The 21,954-nt window shown below is 38.1% G+C and overlaps 1 protein-coding gene across 2 annotated transcripts in view; it reads right to left on the reverse strand.

The window, feature by feature from the left end:
- Positions 1-21,954, reverse strand: part of SLC27A6 (solute carrier family 27 member 6) — a 59,301-nt gene that overhangs the window by 28,780 nt on the left and 8,567 nt on the right. The window contains exons 2-4 of one of the 2 annotated variants that reach the window (XM_001504475.5): positions 19,057-19,260; positions 10,315-10,473; positions 8,762-8,886 (exon numbers count right to left, since the gene is read on the reverse strand). In XM_001504475.5, coding sequence (XP_001504525.2) covers positions 8,762-8,886; positions 10,315-10,473; positions 19,057-19,260 — 488 coding nt within the window. The remainder of the gene's footprint in view (positions 1-8,761; positions 8,887-10,314; positions 10,474-19,056; positions 19,261-21,954) is intronic. The other variant, XM_023617760.2, reaches the window with a different exon arrangement.

Here is a 21,954-nt window from a genome sequence, read left to right on the forward strand (position 1 = left end):
CAAAGGGGCAAATCATTTCTGCCTTAAGCCCTGGGTAATTGGTTGCTTTAGGTACAAAACAAAAATCTGGTCTAATTCCTAAAGCATCACCTAAAATATCTAACAAGACATTTTAGGGATTATGATTCTTCCATCTTGATTCAATTTAACATAAGACCTCTTCTTCCTAAAACCCACTGATAATTACACATGCACACGTGTCACACCAGCATACCCCATGTAATAATAAGAATAATTACAGATTCCAACAGTTTGTTTCCTTCACAAGCACTCCAATATTATACACGGAAAAAATATCTGCAGCAAGTCAAGTGGGTATTACAGAACAGGTACAAAGTAACACTAAATGCAAACAGGATGTCAGAGAATCCTCGGGCAGAAAAGCAGACAGACCTTCTTGCACTGAAGCAGGAAAGGAATGGTCGGGGGGCGGTGGGGGCCTCTTTTGAGAAAAGACGGGAGAGTATTTAAAAGAAGAGGCCTGCAAAGCTGAGACAGTCCAGCTGCCCCTAAAAGCCTTTGTCATGTTGCCTCTCCAGCCTGAGTCTGCGCAGGCCATAGTTTTAGAGATGACAGCCGTCAGTTCAAAAAACCATTTTCAGTCATAAATAATAGCTTGAAAAGACCTCTGTGATGTCAAGTGTGACAGCAGAAAGCAACCACATTGTGGGCTTATTTCAAACTCATTTTCTAGATATCACAGGAATAGGGATTGCCATTTACAAACCACTCAGTCTCAGTAGGTGCTTTCCATCCTGGCAGCGCTTGAGAGAACTGACAGTGGAAGGAAAGCAATGCTTCAGAGCAGACATTTCAAAGTCGCCCTGCAGAGAAAGATCAGCTCCAAGAGTCTGTAAGACCGGCCTCTAACCTGAACGACTGTGTTCACTCGCCTGAAAAAAAGGCTGCGTAGATGTGAAGGGAGGTTGACCTTCCCTGGAAGCCCAGAAAAAGGGTCACCTGAGCCGTGACGACTACAATTCATCAACGCAGTGTTCTGAAAAGTGCAAGGGCCCGATGGCAAGATCATTTCTGCTGTGAGGTGGATGCAGCAACGGCCTGAATCCTTCCACGCCATGATGTGAACCTTTGATTTATCCACACTCCCTCAATGGACTCTGTCCTCCCCAGGAACTCTGACTTTCTGATTATAATTCAGCTTCCTTGCAGGTCGGGGACCAGGCAAAGATTGTGCTGGTCATGAGCACAGAAGTGTCCCAACAACTGGGTCAGGAAGACTGAGGAAGATCTAGCAATGGAAACAAGTGAAAGCTATAAACTGGCATTCTTGAGCCTGGCTTATGCGAGTCTAACCTAAAGACTTGAACTGACAAATGGGGCTCTGAACCTATCAGGCTGGAGACTAGATCTTCAATGTTGGCATAGTCACTATGATAACAAAAACCATCTTGTAAGGCCCCTTGGGAGAAGACTTAAGTCTCCTTTTCTAGAGAGCACCCAACATTGTGGTCAATCTGTTTCCATTTGAATTTCTACACTTAACTAATTAATCCTTATATGAACTCTAGATGTAATTGTTATTATACTCATTTTATAAATGAAAAACTGGGGTGAGGGCTGCTCAGAAAAGCAAGATAATTTGCTCAAGATCACAGAGTTTGTAAGACATGGAAGTAAGGTTTGAATTTTCAAGCTCCCAGACTCCAAGGGGCAAACAAATTAAGTGACTTGGCTGACGTCACATGGTGAATTCATGGAAAAGCTCGAATTAGATCCTTGATCTTTTTCATCTAAATTCACTATTTTTTTTCCATTGGGAATAAAATGATCTACTGGAAAATTCTAGTCATTAATCATTTGCTGGAAATTCTCGTATTTGCTAGTAAGCGCTCACTGCAGAGTAAAGAGTGACAAGACTGACCATTTCTGACATTGACTTTATGTGTCCAAAGCAAGGATGTCAGGAACAGACTATTAAAGGAATAGGCAATGTGAAAAATAGCAAATGAATGATAAAATAAGTAATTTTGGATGTAAATTTTAAAATGTTAAATCAATTTGGAATGTAGGAAAACCTTACTAACATACCACATTTATAGTAACAACAGTATATTACCCAAGAGGAAACAGGCATAATATTTTCAGGGTTTCTAATTTCATATGTTTATTTCTAGTGTTTTAATTTGTGATAAGTATAATATCATAAAATTGTTAATATTTTAATATGATTAAAATTCTATTTTAAAATTATCATGATATATTTAAGTGGACTTTTGCAATCAATGTAAGATTTTTATTAGTCAAAGACCAATTATTTTTCAACACTCACAAAAATTACACTAATTTTATAATGACATTGGTGGAAAACATTAGTACATTCCCTTTAAAAATAAAATCCTTCCATTTGCATTGGGATTCCCAGTTTCACATTTTTTTACTCATAACTAGATTGTGAGAATCAAAGGCCAAATTAGGAGAAGTAGGTATTGTTACCTATTTTTTATAAAGACAGGAACTATGGCTCAAAGAGGAGAAGTGACCAGCAGAAAGCCATTCAACAAGAACTTGAAACTGAGCCCATGTCTTTTGATTCCACAGCCAATGCACTCTCTGATGACTTTCTATGTAAAGCTAAATTTGTTGGGAAATTTAATAAATAAGGGATATGTGTGTTCTTAATGGAAATGACAGCATGAATGGTATAAGCAGAGAGACAGAAAAAGATGTATATTTTATATGCACCACTACCCATGAACTATAAATCAAGTACCAAAATTAGCACTTATTAAAAGCCTTTAATATATACACAGTTCTAAAACATTCCAAAATATTCATTAATTCCATTCTAATTCTATTAGCATTAGGCTGCTAATAGATATTTCTTATTTTAGTCCCTCATATTTCTATATTTGTTGTTTCTAAGCAGAAAAGGAGGTTCTGGTCCCTTGCCAACTTTTCTAATTGCTTTCATATCTAGTATGAGAATATTAAACATATTTTTGGTTTATTTAAGAAAAACCTGGTTTTAAAAAAGAGGCGATTTTTCAACCATATAATAATATGCTTCTAATGTTTGGGGAAAAGAAATAATAAAAAATGTATAAATATCTTAAAACAACTAGGCTTTAGAGATAAAATCAATTGTTTTGAGCGTTGCAGAGAAGAAAATGGCAATGAAACTAAATCAGAATATATTAATAACAATTAAAGTTCACATTAATTTAAAAATGTCATTCTTTAGAGGTTACTAAGCATGATGAGAAAAGTTTCCAAAGCTTAATGCTTTGATAAACTGCATCTTTTACAAGATGTGGAATGGGGAAAACACAACAGTAAAACACTTGAAGTTATATAGAAACTAAGAAAATGAAAACATGATAAAAGAACAAATTTTTATATATCTAGTTTCAATAGGACAAAAAGAATAAACAGCAATGCACTGAACCAGGGACAAGGTAATGCCAATGCATTTAGCCTGTGACCGTCTTCAGACTCATTCAAAACATAACTGGTAAAACAAACAAGCTCAGGAGATGTTGATCAAGTCAGCATCATTTAGCCTCCCCACTGCAATCTTATTCTCTGGTACCGCTGCACCTTCCTCATCCTCACATCTTCTCTAAATATGACAAGGGAAACTCTTAAAGCTTGAAAGAAATGATGGGCTTTCTTTGGAGAAAGCAAAGTAGGTGCACTTTCAAACTGAGGTCTTAAAAAAAATCTCACAGAACCATCATTTGATTCTTGTCATTCAACATTTTCATTTTGTTACCTTCAAAAAAGAACCCAGAAGGGGCCTGGCCCCCGTGGCGGAGTGGTTAAGTTCTCGCACTCCACTTGGGCAGCCCCGGGTTTCGCCCCTTCGGATCCTGGGCACGGACATGGCACTGCTCATCAAGCCATGGTGAGGTGGCATCCCACATGCTACAACTAGAAGGACCCAGAACTAAAACAATATATACAACTATGTACCAGGGGGCTTTGGGGAGAAAAAGGAAAAATGAAAAAAATCTTAAAAATAAAAAAAGGAACCCAGCAAACACCTAGGCATTCACTGCTGGATTATCTAAACATTACTAGGGAATAATTTAGTACAACTTGTATAGCTTTTAATGAAAAATATTTAATAAATATTTATCAAATATCCAGGTACTTTAAAATGTTTCTCTTTTCATAAAGGGAGTTGAGTAAACCCATTTTGTCAAAGTTTTAATATACTTTAACAAAAGTGTACAAAATCATAAGAATACTGTCTGGCTCCTAGTGAATTTCTTAGCTTTTAAGAAAACAGAATAAAGAAAAGGGATATGATATACAGAAAATATATATACTAAAATACATATATTAAAAAGTATAGGCTATGCCTTGAGAATGTCAAAATGTAGGTATTCCACATTGAGAGCTATAGACAAACTATATAGCCTAAATGATAAACCATAATATTAACTTGAAAAATAGTATCATACATGTGTATGATAACACAGGTCTTTGCTTTGTTAATTAGGTCCCAACCTCTGTACGCTTTGGGCTCCAGAATCCTATGTCCAGCTGCTTATTTTACTTCTTCACCTGGATGCCTAATTAACGCACCAAACTTAACAAGTCCTAAAGAAATTTAATTTTCATTCTTCAAATCTCAGTTTTCCTTATCTCTGCAAATGCTTCACAATTTTACCTAGATGTTTGAACCAAAAACCTGTGACTCATCCTTGATTCTATCTGATCCTTTACTCCCTATCCCTCAGTTAGTAAGGCTTATTATCTTTGCTTCAAAATAGATCCCAAACTGGTATCGTTTTTCCAGTTTGTCTTCATCTTTTTCCAAATGCTTTGATGGGAACAAAATCCAAACTTCTCCTCCATGGTCTACTGAGCCGTACAAGATCTGGCCAATGGATGGCCCAGCCACACTCTCCTTCTCTTCAAACATTCAGGCTGTGTCCTCTATGGGCTTCTTCATTTTCAGGTTATTCTGTTGCAACTGCAATCCCCTCAGCTTTTCCACGGCTGGATCCCACTTGTATCAGTTCCTCAGCTCATAAGTCACCATTTCAGGGAAGTCTTCCCTGACCACTCAGTCTAATTAGCAACGTCCCACTCACCACCCCTCACTCTCCATCACCTCAATCTGTTTTGTTTCTTCATAGTACTAGTCATTGCCTGTAATTACTTTTCTTCATGTGTTTGCTGGTTTATTTTCTCTCTCTCTAAACTAGAGTGTAAGTTCCATAGAAAAAAAGTCTTGTTTATCTTGTGTGTCCCTGTATACCCAAATCTACAATATCACTTGAATGAATAAATGAGTGAATGAATGAGTGACGTATAAGATCCTATCCCCAGATATATCCCTTGGTACAGCTAATTATCAAGTGCCCTAGGCAGAGTTATTTAAACAAAATAAACTGTGCAGCAGGAGTCCCCCAGAGGATCAGTGACATCTAGAGTTCCGCTACATTCCTCCTCTATCAGCATTAAATGCAGCATTAACATGAGAAGAATACAGAGCTAGACCCAATCAGAATGAAAGACAACTTGGAAGACTGGAAAGTGAGGAAGAGCTTCTGGGAAGAGATTAATGACCCCATCCCTCTGCGACTGAAAGGAGCCAGAACTTCCACTTTTTTTAAGGATAGTGCTGTTGCCAGCAGTTTGAGGCACATCCAAAGTTTACGCCAAAGGAACTTTTGTAACTGGAGTTTTGCGAAAGAGAAAAAGACTGGGTTGGGTGGGGTGTCGATAAATGCTTCGAGTCAGGGAAAAAGCCAACCCTAGAGCGTTTTTATGCAACCACATGTAAGCACTCAACACAAACTGAAACTTTTGCCTGCAGGTAAATCTGCACCAAGTCTGCATACATTTAGAGAATATGTGGTTTTGCTTTCACTTAAGGATTTATTTTAAATAAATGTCTATGGGGCTTCAAACCATGGCTTATGAGACATTCAATTTTAATTCTTTAGGGTGTGGACCACATCACTTGTTCACTCTCTGGCCCTACCTGAATCCACTGCTGTGCTGGCTGCACAGCAGCCACTGCCCGTTTCTTTCAGCAGTTCACTGAAAGGAATGAATATTGAACAGCAAAAAAGCAACATCTCCTTGAAGGGATAAGATGTCATAACAGAATGACTTTCTCCGTTTCCTAGTCTTTAATGCCAAGAGCTGCTTGAACTCATTCTGTGTGAAGGGGATTAGGTAATACAATGCATGTCTGCTCAAAAAAATTATTAAGTTTTCCTTTGGGAAAAACTGTATTTATTTCCCTCTCTCTTCCTCAATTTGCCTTCAGGCAAGTGCTTAGAGATTATTTCACAAACACTATCTTTTCTTCAAAGAGCTTTAGTTAAGTATTAAAATATTTAATTAACTAAAAGCAATCAGCAACTCTGCTTTCAATTCTCAGCGCTCTCAAATTCTTTGCAGCTATAGTATTTTCCCAAAATTAGTGCATTACAAATTGAGAGGTGAAAAGGATATTTCACTTTACAAAAAGAAAATTCAAAGGGAAACATCTTGAGAAAAGATTTGTAGCAAATATGACAAACTATTAATACCTTTATTATATGAAATGATAGCTCAAATGGATAAGATAAAACATGTGCCAAATAAATAAATGAGTAAAAGACTCAGGAGAGACATTTTAAAAAGGAAATACAGCTAAAAAAGTATCCCACCTTGCCAGTACTCTTAACAAAGAAATTTAAAAAAGTTTTTTTTCTGGTCTATAAAATTATATGTAAAATTACATAATCCTTTTCCCATTTTTCTTTTTTAAAAAACAAGACTTTCTTTGTTCAAACACAATATTATTAAGAAGCCCAAGCAAATGGGTTTCATCCACCATATCTGGAAGGGTGGGCCATGAAGACTGGCTTATTCCCGAGTTCTTCATCCTTTAGGGAATTTTCAGGAAGCTTGAAGGAGCATCTAGTTCTCCATGAAGCACAACTGAAAGGCCAGTATTTTTAATACCACCCGGGACTGATAAGAGACTGTGCAATAGGCACACTCTCACATTGCTGATGAGATTCTAAGCAGGCCAATCACTCTGAACAGCAATTTGGAAATATGCCATGAAAATCACCAAAACATCCATGTCCTTTGACTACTTCACTTGTGAGACCCTATACTGTGGCTTTATTGCATGAAGATACTAATTGCAGCATTATTTCAGACGGTAAAACTTTAGAAAAAAAAAATGTATGTCTTCAACCATTCAATAAATACTTACTGAGCAAATGACCTTGAAAAGCTAACGTTGCTGTTAAAGGATGAGAGGCAATAGGAATGGCTGGGGTCACAGTTTAGAAAGGCCGTGAAGAAGGTAGCGCCTACTACGTGCTTTACTGAAGGTGCTTTTATCTTATTGGAGGGCGTTAATTCCTTAAATTAACGTAGTCCAGTTAGCACACTACCAAAGAATACAATGAAAACCAGAAGAGAAAATATGTCAAGTCGTGGCATTATAATTGTTCTACAGGGATGCTTCAGGTAAGACCACAATCCGACACTGGCGAAGTCTCCCTAAGAGAATAAAGGTCAAAAACCTAAAACATTTCTCTGGGATGCCCTGTCTTAGCCATGGATCTAGGGAAAATATAGTAATTTGAAGCACTCCTGACCAAAAAAAGAGTAAGCCTGGCTTCTGCCACAAAGAAGTGGGTCTTCTTCCACAAGAAGTGCCACAAGGAAAGAGGTCTCTCCATCACAAACTCCAAGCTTAAAACGAATAAAAGCATTTTGTAAATATGATCATCCAGTTTCACATTCTTTTCTGTGTTTATCTCCTTTGTGCAATCCCATGTCTTTAATAAAGTCTTATTTAAATGCCTCCAACCTAGTCTCAGCTGTGCTCTGTGTAAAGGAAGGATTACATGTCCAAATTGTAGCCAACCAGAGAAGATATCCCAGCCCACCATCCATACCTTAAGCTGGTGTGACGATGGCAAAGGTGATGAGTGAGAGATGCCCTAGCCTAGGAAAGTGTTTCTCAAAGATCAAGGGCAGGCCACCAGGCTCTGCTGCCCCGCCTCACAGAGGGAGGCGTTCTCTATTGCCATTCTTCAAAGGGCTGATGTTGACTTGATTACAGAAAGAGTCACTTCTTTGTAGCCTCAAGAATGTTTAGAAAATCAGACATTGAAAAAATAAGCATCTTGAGATACAAATGAAACTGGGAAAAGGAAAATAACTTGTGAGAGCAAAAAAGTAAACAAACTAATAAAAAACAAACGTCAGGCCCTTGCAACTCTCTCTGCTTGCCTGTTTTCAGAAGGGGGCAATTTATCACAAGTATGTGGAAATGATTGCTTCAGGTGGGGAGACAAATCAAATCAAAGCAACCCCCCCCCCAAAATATTCTAATGTAATCACTAATTCAAAAGAAAATGATAGAAAAACAAGTATAATGAATGTCATTAGTTTTGGGGTTTTTTTTAAAGAACAGGATTTAAAAAAATTATCTAATTCAACCTTGGAATAATTGCTTTCTGTAAACACAGCAGGCATCTAATTTCATAAGTGGATGCACGCTATGTTTACAGAAATTTTAATCATTTAAACATGACGTGGACTGGATTGAGGGTCTGTCCTATCCTGCCACAATATAAAACACATTAGTCCATTCCTGGATTTCTCTGACTTGTTTTATATTCATTTTATCTTGAGGTATTGCATACATCTTTGTAAGGCAGCTAAACTATGTTCTGACAGAAGGTGGAGAATAAACAAGCAAAAAATCCTTTTCCCTCAATGCTTTTTCATTCTGAAATTACTCTTCCTCTCTGAGGATTACTCTTACCTTGGGTTGTTTGCAAAGGTAGCGACAAAGTTCTCCAATATACTGAAACACAGTCACGTTATGCTTTCTGCAGTCGTTCCAAAACTGGCTTGCTGAGAATTTCTTCTTTAACACACAAGTAGCACCTATGAGAAAAGGCAAAAAGAGGCACTAGGGAAACAATTCAAGGGCAGAATTAACATAAAATACAAATGATGTTGCACTTTTGCTCACTTTCAAGGCTTTTATAATCCATCAGAGGCCATTTATATCAAGCTCATTTGCAAACATTAATCATACAGTCCCAAAAATCTTTTAAAAATATTCATGTTGTAATTCTATATTTTGACAGTGTATATACCTTTTGCAATACATGGGATGAAAGAATCAGTCAAAATAAGTAGGAGAGGGGTCAACTCCGTGGCCTAGTGGTTAAGTGTGGCACACTCCACTTCAGTGCCCTGGGTTCACAAGTTCAGATCCCTGGCAAGGACCTATACCACTCGTCAGCCATGCTGTGGTGACAACCCACATATAAAATAGAGGAAGACTGATATGGATGTTAGCTCAGGGCTAATCTTCCTCAGCAAAAAAAAAATGGAAGCAAGTTACAAGTATCAGAACGTGACTTCAAAGAGACCAAGAATATTAACTTACTTTTGACCTTAACCTTAAAGCAGTCTCAAAATAGCTTGAAGTCAAGAGTTAGTAAGATAGAGTTGGTAAGACAACACTAAGAAAAAAGTTCATTGATGACTACAGAACCTCATTTTAACAATATATGTCACATGAATATTTTCCAAGGAAAATGCTAATGTCTCAACCCTCATCTTTATTTATTGTGGACATTGATCATATTCTAAATATACTATTCTTTAAAATTACTTTATAGTATTTTAGACACACACAAATAGTATTGAAAGATTTCTATTTATATATTATTTCAGGGCTAGCTAGTAACAGACAGAACCTCAGCCTGTTGCCGAATGGAATCTACTGAACTACAAGCTTTACCAACTGACTTATTGGGTGCAAACAAGGTACACTGTTTGCAAAGATAGCCTCAATAATTCCTTCTATGCACTTACCTTTGCAATGTGAATTTGCCATTCCTCCCTTCAAGAGATGGGGTCTATTTCCCTGTCCCTCAAATCTTGAATCTGGACTGGCTTGTGATTCACTTTGATCAACAAAATGCAGGTGAAATGATCTGCACAACTTCCGAGACTAAGCCTTAAGAGCTATGCAGCTTCCAAATTCACCCTGTTGGAAGGCTCCAACCACCACTTAAGGAGGCGAAGGTAGATCACTAAAGAAGGAGCAATCACATGGGAGGGAAGCCCAGGCAACAGCCAGCTCCACCCACATGGCAGAATTCCTAAGGCACTGCTCTTTCTACTTCAGGAATACATGGAGTATATCATGCAATTATGCCCTTTTAATAAATATGATGTTATAATTATATAATAAGCACACAGTCACCCTGATTTCTGATAGCATTTCAAACTTTAACAGACACAAGTTCTAATTATTAGGCATTTTGAAAACTTACCAAACAGAAAGTTAAAACTTACCTAATTCAATACATCCACCAATTCCCAGGAGAGATCCTGAACTGTGGTACAGAGGAAGGGGTATATAAACGATGTCATCAGCAGTACAACCAAAAGCCCACAATGCAGCAGAACCCTTTAAAGCCTGCAGCTGACTAATCACAGCTGCTTTTGGTAGACCTGGAAGAAAACAAGGAAAAAATCTATATGTAATAGAAAGCAAGTCTGTGCTGGTATCAACTACAACAGCAATTGAGACAAAATACATCAAAGAGTTCTAGATGCTTTATAAAAGGGGCCATGCAGGGGCTGGCCCGGTGGTGTAGTGGTTAAGTTTGCATGCTCTACTTTGGTGGCCAGGGGTTCGCCAGTTCAGATCCCAAGTGCAGACATACACACTGCTCATCAAACCATGCTGTGGTGGTGCCCCACACACAACATAGAGGAAGACGGGCACAGATGTTAGCTCAGTGCCAACGTCCCTCACCAAGAAAAAAAAGTGGGGGGGCCTTGCAAATGTGTGTTACTGCTTTAATTAATTTCTATCACCTTAGATCTACCCAGAAGGATCAAAACCATAAAATTACATTTGAGACACTGTAAGCTTCAAAGAGCCATATCAGCTACAAGAATGCCAAAAATGCCAAAAATCTGAAAGCATACACCCAAAACGAGGCAAAATATAAATCTAAATTATACTTAAAGTAGAAATTTTCTAGTGAACAATGCCAATTCCAAATAAGAGTCTGTCTCAATTATGAGCCAATGATTTCGTTATGTTTAATATGTTCTGGAAAAAGATCATTAGAGAATATCAGATTCCATGATCCATGATGTTGAAATAGTTCTATACTTTCATGATACAAAGGTAAATAGTTTTCTTTTTTTCTCCCAGTCTCCTTCTATGTACAATGGGTTTCTTGTAAAAAATTGTGGTTGTGATTAGTGTATAAAAAGTTTTACATACTGCTTTTGTTACGTGATATTTTTAGCCTATTTTCCATATTGTTATATCTTCTGTATTATGTCAGCATAATAAATTCATCTAGTTAATATGTAATATAATATGAAATTGCCATATCTATGGTTGAACATCAGTAATTTTATATGTCAACCTATATTTCCTTACCAAGGAACACAGCTTGTTTTCACAGCGATAAGTATCATCTCTTGAATTAATGTGTTAGATTAAACTGTATTATAGTCATAGGCCGTCCGTCAGTTCAGAGTCCTAATATTTTTAGAATGTCTTGATGTAAAGGGCCCCATCCCAAATCTAACTCATCAATAAAGTTCCTTTGCTTCATAAAGCGCAGTGTAACAAGGAGTATCCATAGTTTTCCCAGAGGCAAGCAGAGACCAGTGGCAGAGAAGCCACAGGAAGCATGCAAATGGCAGGATCAGGAGTGAAGAGGAGCAGACAGCAAAGCTTTAAGCGTGGTCCTTGACTGCACTGCACGGACTTACACAGGCCTGCTTAGCCATTTGTCAAAGGAGAGTTACTAACTTCAGTGGCTCTGCAAACTTATTCTGCACCTGATTTGACTTTATTTCCCAATTCTAGAAATTGAGTTCTAAACTTGACAACGTGTTTCCCAGAGCGAAGTACTTCCTTGCTGTTGTCTAATTGTCCAAGACTAGAGTCTAACATTCAAATACATTCTCATGTCTGATGTCCCAATTTTTATAGCCAAAATTTCCTACTGCCTACTATGTGCTTCTCTGGGTGTGCCCTGGCCACATGTAATGCCCTGTGGCTGGTATTTCTTCCTGGATCTCCTTGCCACTGATCATTTACCTGTCTTGACTCAGCCTCCTTGATATGATGCTCTATCTTCTAACTGACACTTGACCCAAACTTGCTGCTGTTTTTATCTCCCAACATATATCCCACTCAGACAACGAGATCTATGTATTCTGTACAAACTAAACCCCAATTTGCTCTTGTAGGCCTTCTCTGGTGTCACAATATATTCTGTGGTCTGTAGTGACCAGAACTACTTAACACACTGCACGGTCAGCTGGGGCACTGTCTTACTCAGAATAGGACATCAATCTTTCCCTTATGAAAGCCAAAGTTTTCATAGGGTTTCTGGTTACAGCAGCACATGGAGCTATGAACCATGGTCTACAGTGACTTCTGGACACTCTTACTAGGCTAAGCCTCAAGTCCACCTGTGGCTACATCTGCTTTGACATTTTCTGACAGGCACTGTACTCCATTTCTGCTAACTGGACGAGACTTGATCTCATATGCAAGTTGGCATTATCTTACCTATTATCCTAACTAAAATTCAGTTATTAATTTTTTCAAAAGAAATCTCTGCAGCTCTTCCCAATAGCTTGGCATCTCACGAACTGAAAGAGATTCTTGTCATCCACATGCATAGAGAATCTCTCCAAATTTTCTAGTCAGAGCCATGTACAAAGATTTTGAGTGAGACTAACTCCAGGCTTGATTCTAAATAATGCAATGCCTTTCTCTTCTTCATCCAGAGGACCAAATATTTATGTTTTATGCTTCCAAGAAGTTCTCACCTATGGCTCTTCAGTCATCATATTTCCTACTTCCCACACTGTTCGTGATCTCATGGCAGCCCAGCTTTAAAAAAAAATAACTTTTCATTTGGAGGTGTGTCAAAAAATGAAGGATGATTTTATCTAGTTATTTTCCACCTGTACGCTTATGTTACTCCTTCAAAGCACTTTAGTAAACTAATTAGCCATGCCTTCCTTCCTAATTTGGTTAGCTTTAAGTGAATAATGATCTCATTAATTTATTATAAACTATCCAAGGTACACAGTTAAATTTTTTGATAAAGGAGACAACAGATATGAGCTTGTCCAACAAATGAAAGTGATCAAAGGTCGATGGAGTTTAAAGTTTGAAAGAAGGAAAAAACCAGGAAAATAAACGAAATTTGTTAAAACTGCATTTTAGAGTCCCTTCTTAAAAGAATTAGAAAGAGAGGATGGCCCTATGGCCTAGTAGTTAAGTTTGGTGCACTCTGCATCAGTGGCCTGGGTTCACAGGTTTGGATCCTAGGCACAGATCTACACCACTTGTCAGCCATGCTGTGGTAGCAACGCACATATAAAATAGTAGAAGATAGGCACAGATCTTAGCTCAGGGCTAATCTTCTCAAGCGAAAAAAGAGGAAGATTGGCACAGATGTTAGCTCAGAGCTAATCTTCCTCAGCAAAAAAAGAAAAAAAAGAGAAAGCACATTAACATATTAAAGCCCTTGAGAAGCCCAGCAGTATAGAAACCTAGGCATTTTTATTAATGGTGTTTCCCAAACTTATGTGGTCACTAAAGCCCTTTTTCAACTTTTATTTCATTTCTTTGAAGACATGAAGGGATATGCTGTAACACACATTTTGAGAAATGCTCCCTTAGATTGTCTCTAAAGTCCTTTGCTCTTCTAATGTTCTATGAATTCCTGGCATTGAAACTCTTCTAATATCCCTAGATGTGAGTAGACCATTGGGATGAAGTCTAAAGCATAAAGGTGGGAATGAGACAATGTCCAATGAATTAGGGATTAGGAGAAAGAGGTGATGTCAAGAGACAACCAATGCAAAGGCAGGGATAAATAATTTGGGAAATTCAAGGATAATTTTGGCAAAAAGAAAAAATCCATAAGGTTAAGGAGAGGGAGAGACAAAAAGAGAGATTTAGATGGTGACAGCAACAGGCTCCCAGGTGCAGCACAGCAGGCAGTTAACCTTGTTTTCCTCCTCCCACTACCTTATAGGAGTGGTTGAATGCATGGCTGCTCTGTCCAGGCTTAAACAGCCTTTTCCAGAGAGTCTTAAGGCTACTTGACCAAGTCCAATGAGCCATAACAGGACTAGAAGTAGACTGAACAGATACCTAGACCCTCAAGACAAAAAGAATGGACTCAGAAATGACAGCAACAAAATTTTAGAAAAGCAGATGGACAACCGAGGTGACTTATGCAGCAGACCCAAGAAGCTGAAACCTAAGGTGAAGCCTTGAAGAAAGCTGATTTGTGCCCACAGAACCCCTGAAAGGCACAGAAATTTGATTACCAGGTATCTCATAGGATGACAAGGATGGAACTATAATCACGGAGCTTTATGGAAGTTCTGATTAAGAAGTAACTACATCAAGATCATAGATAAGGGAATCTATATAACTCTCACTCTTTGCTCATCTAGATATCACATAATCTCGTAGGTCAAAGAGACATGAATGGTACAAAAACTGACTTCAATCCTTTTCTTACTCAGAGATGCTTTAAGTTCATTCTTAGGTACAGGAATACAATATTTTGGTGACATTGGGCAAACAGGATTGGGCAGTAGTAAGAAGGGCTAGGAAATGTTCACTATCATCAAAAAGGCTCCCTTATAACCTGTTGAAAGGCCTCTGAGCAGACTCTACTTCAATCATTTAACTTTTCAAAGACTCATTTCTGTGTATCACGTCCTAACTTGCACCAACACCTTCATTATTAACATTGTAAGATGATTTTGTGGGTGAGAATCAAGTGATTTCTATATTAGGTGGCAGACCAATATAAATTCTCATATTTATTACCATTATAATCACTTAATTCAGCTCTGGGTTTTGAGTTGCAAAACATCAGTTTTTATTACTGAGAAAGAAAGAGAGAGATGTCTTTTATTAAAAATGTCAATTAAAGATTTAATGAGCCTCAGTGTGATTTTGTTACATTCTTCAATAGCTTTATATTCATAAAGCAACACATCTACTGCATGCCCAATTCTGAATGATGCTGTGCTCTGCCATCTACAAGACCCCACATTGCTCAGGACTGTAAGCTAAAAGGAGATGATATTTGCATAACTTTCCCTATGTAAGATCATTCACAAACCAATTTTGGAAGAATGCCAACAAATGCTTTTGGTATTTGTTTTAAAATGCAAAAAATAAAGTAAAACAAAACTACAGCCCCAGATTGCTTCTTCCACACTGGTAGAAGATCTGAGGTTTATTTTCTGTAAAAGATGAGCCTCTGGAAACACCAGGAAGAAGAGAGATTGAATAAATAGGGGGAATAAGAGAAAGTCTGCATACTCCTCCAGCTCCCTTTTAACATTTTAGTCTTACCCTTCAAGCTCCTTGTCTGAGGAATCCAAATAGCCCACAGGTAAAAACTGAAAGACACTGACAGTCATGAATCCCTAAACACAACCTCCTGGACACTGAAACCAACCAGTCCACAAGTCCCACTCAGGCACACAGAGCTTCTAGTCAGGATTTGGTTTGTTTTTGCTGTGTTTTCATGTCTGCACTTCAAATATAAACTGACTGCCAAAGGTCACCAGATACTTGAGGAAATCCTCTAGGAAAAAAGACAAGAGACCAATATAAACCAAAAGAGAAAGGATGTTGGAGAAAATATAGACAAGATAGAAGAAATTTTCAAAAAATTATCATTAATATTCTGAGAGAAATGAGACAAGAAAGTATCAATAATACAAAAATAACATCTTACAAAAAGAGGAATATTCAGAGAACAAAAAGGTTAGAAGATAAATCTCCTCAAAAGTTAATCAAAAGGTAAATGAAGGGGCTGACCCCATGGCACGTAGAGGTTGGGTTTGGCACACTTCACTTTGGCGGCCCGGGTTCATGGGTTCAGATCCTGAGCGTGGATGTGCACCACTTGTCAACCATGCTGTGGCAGTGACCCACATATAAAGTGGAGGAAGACTGGCATGGATGTTTGCTCAAGGCTAATCTTCCTCAGCAGAAAAAAAGATAAAAGAAGGAAAGTGGAATAGGAAAGATTAGAAGCTTAATAATTCAGTCCAGGAGGGCTAACCTTCAAAAAGTTAGAGTTCCACAGATAAAAGAATGAACAAACAAGTGTAATAGAAAGATGGAATGGGCAGAAAGAACATAAATAAAGAAGAGGATGTAGAAAACAATTTCTTTTAATTTTCCAGTACCTAAAATTGCACAATATGAATTTCTAGACTGAAAAGGCCTATAAATTTCCCAGAAAAATGGATAAATAAGACCAGTCTCAATAAAAGTCATCATGATGTTATAGACTACTGAAGACTCATAGAAGGTTCTAAAAATCCCCAAAAAACATAGAGAGAAAAACAACACCAGGTTGCACATAAAGGATAAGAAATCAGAAAGAAAAAGACTTCTCAATATGGATAGTGGAAGTCAGAAGATAATACAGCAATGCCTTCAAACCTCTGCATAAAATAATTTCTAACCCAGAATCCTATACAAACAACTGTAAGGGTAGAAAAAGACATTTTCAGATATGTAAAGACTTAAAAAAACTCACCTCCCAAATTCTCTTTTATCAGACAGCTATTAAAAGCAGTGCTGAGATAAAATGAAAAGTAAACCAAGGAAACTAATTTAGGAGCTAGGAATCAGGGGATCAGAACAAAAAAAAAAGTTGAAGGGAATTCCCAGGAAATGGTGAAGAATGAACCCAGGACAGTAGAACAACTGGTCAAGACTGAAATAACGGGGAGGAAGACTCTGGAAAAGAGGTGGCCAAGAACATGGGCTTGACAGAATACAGACTATCTTTTCAACGTCAAAAGTGAGTTACCTTCTTTACAAAGGGGTGGATATGAATCAGTTATAGGTGTATAGAAAACTAAGCAAGGAAACAAACAAAAACAATGATTAATTCCAGGTTGGAGGTATTTTTACATGAAAGGAAATAAATATAATTTAGTTATACTATTGAGCTCAGCTAGCAACAGTGTTTACTAAGTTATGATGCTGACACCAATCAAGCCAATCAAGCTGGGGAGAGAAAGTGTCTGCATCAGAGAGAAAGAAATGAGTGGAGAGAGAGAGTGATGATAAAAGAAGACAAAATCATCTTCCATCAGGGGAAATCAGCAGATACTTTTTAAAGATTTTATTTTTTCCTTTTTCTCCCCAAAGCCCCCCAGTACATAGTTGTATCTTCTTCATTGTGGGTCCTTCTAGTTGTGGCATGTGGGACACTGCCTCAGCGTGGTTTGATGAGCAGTGCCATGTCCGCGCCCAGGATTCGAACCAATGAAACACTGGGCCGCCTGCAGCGGAGCGCGCGAACTTAACCACTCGGCCACGGGGCCAGCCCCAGCAGATACTTTTTAGTAAGTAGCTGTTAAGTATCTAGGAGGATACTCATTCTATTAAGAAACATGGAAGTGATTATAAAAAGAAAGATCTAAAAATACTGAATGTTGATGGTTTGGGGAAGGAGAAATAGGAGGGTCAGCAGGATACTTTTCTCTCAAATTTCTAAAACTATTAGAATTTTTCATCTCTGTGCAGTATAATTTTAATACCAATAAATATCAAATGAAAAAAATTAGTAGTGCTTTTGCTTTCAGCCTGTTGTACAAATGTATGAAACACTCTGGTTTAAGCTTGAAGAACAAAAGCCGTTAATGGTCTGCTCCAGCTTGTTCTCTCCAAGCTGCGGAGATGGGTGGCCAGGAGGGGGGAGTAGTGAAGATTGTTTTGAATGCCAGAGTCATGTTCTATTTTTCATAAGAAAACAGCCATAAAGTCAACTTGGTTAAGTACCTTCTGTTGAAAGTTTTCGAAGCACATCATTTCTAAAATTTTACAGTCTCTTTCAAAGTCTGAAGTCAGACTGAATTTTTGTTGACAACTTGATACATATTAGCATTTTCCAACTCACTTATCAAAACGCTATGCTACATGTAAGTCAAAGATATAGTCTATGGAGCCAGCCCAGGGGCACAGAGCTTAAGTTCGCACACTCCGCAACAGTGGCCCTGAGGTTCGCAGGTTTGGATCCCGGGCGTGGACCTATACACCCTGTATCAAGCCATTCTGTAGCAGGCGTCCCACATATAAAATAGAGGAAGATGGGCACAGATGTTAGCTCAAGGCCAATCTTCCTCAGCAAAAAGAGGACAATTGGCAGCAGATGTTAGCTCAGGGCTAATCTTCCTCAAAAAAAAAAGTCTACTCTCCAGTCTAAAAGAGATCACTGTAAGACTCCAAATAGTAAAAAAGAAAAAACAGTAAGAAAACTTTACTTATATAGTAGTAGTTTTGCTTACAATACTACCTGTGCACAGGAAATTAGTAATAGAATATTTTTAATGTCTAATTCAAACTCTTAGTCATCTTCAAACTAATTACCAAAGCTTATTTAGCCTACCATAAATACCATTCAGTTTTTCCTAAGAATCAATTAAGTTTAACATTTCTTTTGAATTTTCAGGCAGTTTCATTATTCTTCGTGCATGTGTATTTTTGTTGCTTACCTAAGAAAAGGAAAGTTTAGTTACTTGATTCTATTTGGTACCTTCTCCCAAACCTGCAATGCCTTCAAGACCCTGTTTGTCACATGTTTCACACTCTGAGCAAGTGGGCTGGGTCAAGGTCTTCAAACATTCCAGTGCCCTTTCTATCACCAAACTTGAAGAAAATCTTTTCCAAGTGAGACAATGGCCAAGTGAACCCATGAGCACTGTGGGCTGGGTTAAAGTCTTCAGACATTCCAGTGCCCTTTGTATCACCAAATTTGAAGAAAATCTTTTCCAAATGAGACAGTGGCCCAGTGCACATTGACTTGCCAAGTTAAAGCAATTAACTTTTTCATCTAAGTTTCAGAATTCCAAGATCTAAGTAACTCAGGTTTACTTGGATGCAAGCTTTCTCAGGTGTTTGGTGACTCTGCATGGCAGAAAGTTCCCCAACACTGTTGTTTTGTAAATATGTTGCAAGCTTTTTAAGTCTTAAGAAGACATGGATCATACCTGTGGTTCCAGAAGTAAAAATGTAAAGATAAGGAGATTTGAGGCTTGAGGCAACATGGTGGCTGCGTGGCACTGGCCTGTCAGATGCTGTGCTCAGTTTGTCTTTGAGTGAAAGTACACCTTGTGGGACAGAATCTTTCATGCCCCAAACACTGATATCTTCTGGGAGGCTTGGAAGGATTTCGTCTATAGTTCCAAGCAAATCTAAAAAACAAAGGATTAGGAATAGGTAAACAAAACATGAATCTCAAACCATTCACCTGTGTTCTCTTTTGTTGTTGGAATAGGGATAAAATCTAAATACAATGCTGATTTCCTTTTCATGTTGGACGAGTAAGTCACAACCATTTTATGATTCTGTTTTAACAGGACCAACTGAAAGGGACATCTGGTTACCACCTGATTTAATCAATGCAAATAGATAAATTCTAATTGAATTTTGGAGACTCCATTATCCAGATTATGTTTTTTCCCAATTTTTAAATAAAACTCCATTTTTATGCTCTGTTTTAAATCTAAATTCAGGATACTGAACTAAACGTTTTCCTTGAAATACAACTCAGTAGCTCATTATTCGAAAAAGCCATCTGTTTTTCACTATTGTGATGGTGACATTATAGTTTAACTATAATTTAGTACATTAAGGAGAATCCCCTGACCACTCTGGAATCATAAGATCATTATGGCTTAGAGACCACTTCAGAGCCAAAAGTTAAGTGGGGAGATTTATGGATGTCCTTTTCCCTTGATCAGAATAATTAAAGGTAAAAGTTTTTGAAAGGAAAAGGAGAAAAAGAATGCCTTCCAGAAATGGCAATAAGATCCACAGTGCAGAGCAGGGTACAACAATAGCAGGTGAGAGTGGACTGATGAGAGCAGGACCTCTGCCAGCAGCACTGGGATGCAAGGCCCAGCTAGAACTGTAACTGAAGTCAAGGGATTCCCTCTCTTGGTGGGTGTGGAGCCAAAAAGCACAACCAAGGCTGAAGTGGGTGAAGAACAGGTTTATTGCTCACACAAGCAATAGAGAACACTGAGGATAGCTCCCAAAGCAGTCTCTCCCCTAACTGAGCGCCAGTGGAGACTTTATACACAAGAGTGAAGAGGATCTGTTACAACTGTGTAACAGCTGTGCTCAGTCAGGGCACATGTGCAGCAGGTAAGCAGGCCATTGCATAACGAGTTCAATGTAACCTGCCATTACATAACAAGTCCATGCTAACTTTTGGACACTTGGAACCGGAGCAATTTGCCGGAATCTTGCTGTACCAGTGTAAGTTTCACTGCAGGATGGCAACATCTGCAAAAACCAGGACGTGGACTTCTGAAAAACAGAACATTTAGCTTCTCCTTATCTGGAAAACATTGACAGCCCACGTTAGTTGCCGATGAGATTCTTGGTAATCCTTTCCTTGCCTGGTTCCAGGTCACAGAACGAATGTCAGGCAAAAAAGAAGGCAGGGGAATAAAAAAGCCTGAAACATTGGTGTCCTCAGGCCTGAAGAACTTAGGGGTCCTCACAAGACCAAGGGTCTGGGTGGAGATTCAGGCTTTAGAAAGTGAAAGGGAGACTTCTCTCAGGACGCATCTACTGTCCAGATAGCAAAAGGGCAACTGGAGGTGAGACGAAACAGAGTTAATCTGGGAGGTTGAACTAGACCTTCTTAATTTGGTCATCAATGTAGGAGAAAATGTCATTTGAGTAGTGGTAGAGAAAAACAGAGAGCAAAGGGGGGTGTGGGTCCTTGAGGAGGAGATATTAAGTATTAAGGTATCTGGCACTCTATGGGATGCCAAAGGAGCAGAGCATCATCACTCCTGAGGAGTCTTTTGTATAAATGAGTGAGGCATCTTTTTTTTTGTTTCTTCCAGAGTACAGAGATAAACAGTTACTTACATTCTTTCCGTTCTTTTAAAATTTAACATTCCTTTACTTTAACGTGGATCTCTAACAGTAAGGTCAACTTTTATACTCTACATGCATGTCCCAGTTGTATTTTCATATTCCTATAATATGTCCTACTTTTCTAAGATTTCAGGGACTTCTGAGTGCTATGTTATTATCTTAAAATCTATATTAACATCCTTGGGGATATTAAGCAATAATACCCCTCTGGCTTTTTAGAGATAATGGAAGGAATACCCAAGATTACCAGCAACCCTGAAGCTAGGAAGAGGCAAGGAAGGATTCTTTCTTAGATGCTTCAGAGGGAGCATGGCCCTGCAGACATTTTTATTTTGGACTTTCAGCCCCCAGAACTGTGAGAGAATAAATTTCCGTTGTTTTAAGCTACCCATATTGTGACTTTATTATAGCAGCCCTAGGAAGTGAATACAACAGAGTCACAAGTTGGCGGACAGTAGAATTGTTACTCTAACCCAAATCTAATTAACTCTAAAATCTATACATTACCTTATAAAAAATGTTATTAAATGTAGAATATACCCTGGTCAGAATGCTCAAGCACATGTAAATATAGACATTTCCATCTAAACAATTATATTTTTTTCTAATTTTTTAACAAAACTTTAAAAATAATCACAAGATATATTCTGCTTTGAAGCTAAATTCAGGGCAGTGCATTAAACATTTCCCTGGAAATGTAAATCAGTGTCTGGTTACCTCAAAAAGCCATCTGTCAGCCACTGTTTAGTTCTACTAAATACAATACGTTTGAGAAAAACTCATGATTTACTTCCTCAAAATCTATAACCCAGACTGATCACAAAGAAGCAGCTAGAGAAATATGTCAAACGGGACTAGGCAGCTGACAAATAAAACCTGCAAGGAAACTAAGGAAACACAAACAATGATGAGGAGTTGATAAGTTGGTGTTGGGGAGGCAGATTGGGACTTGAAATTTTTTGAATTAATTTTTATTTTTGTAAAAAATCCAA

Source organism: Equus caballus, chromosome 14, assembly GCF_041296265.1.
Source record: "Equus caballus isolate H_3958 breed thoroughbred chromosome 14, TB-T2T, whole genome shotgun sequence".
Lineage (NCBI taxonomy): Eukaryota > Metazoa > Chordata > Mammalia > Perissodactyla > Equidae > Equus > Equus caballus.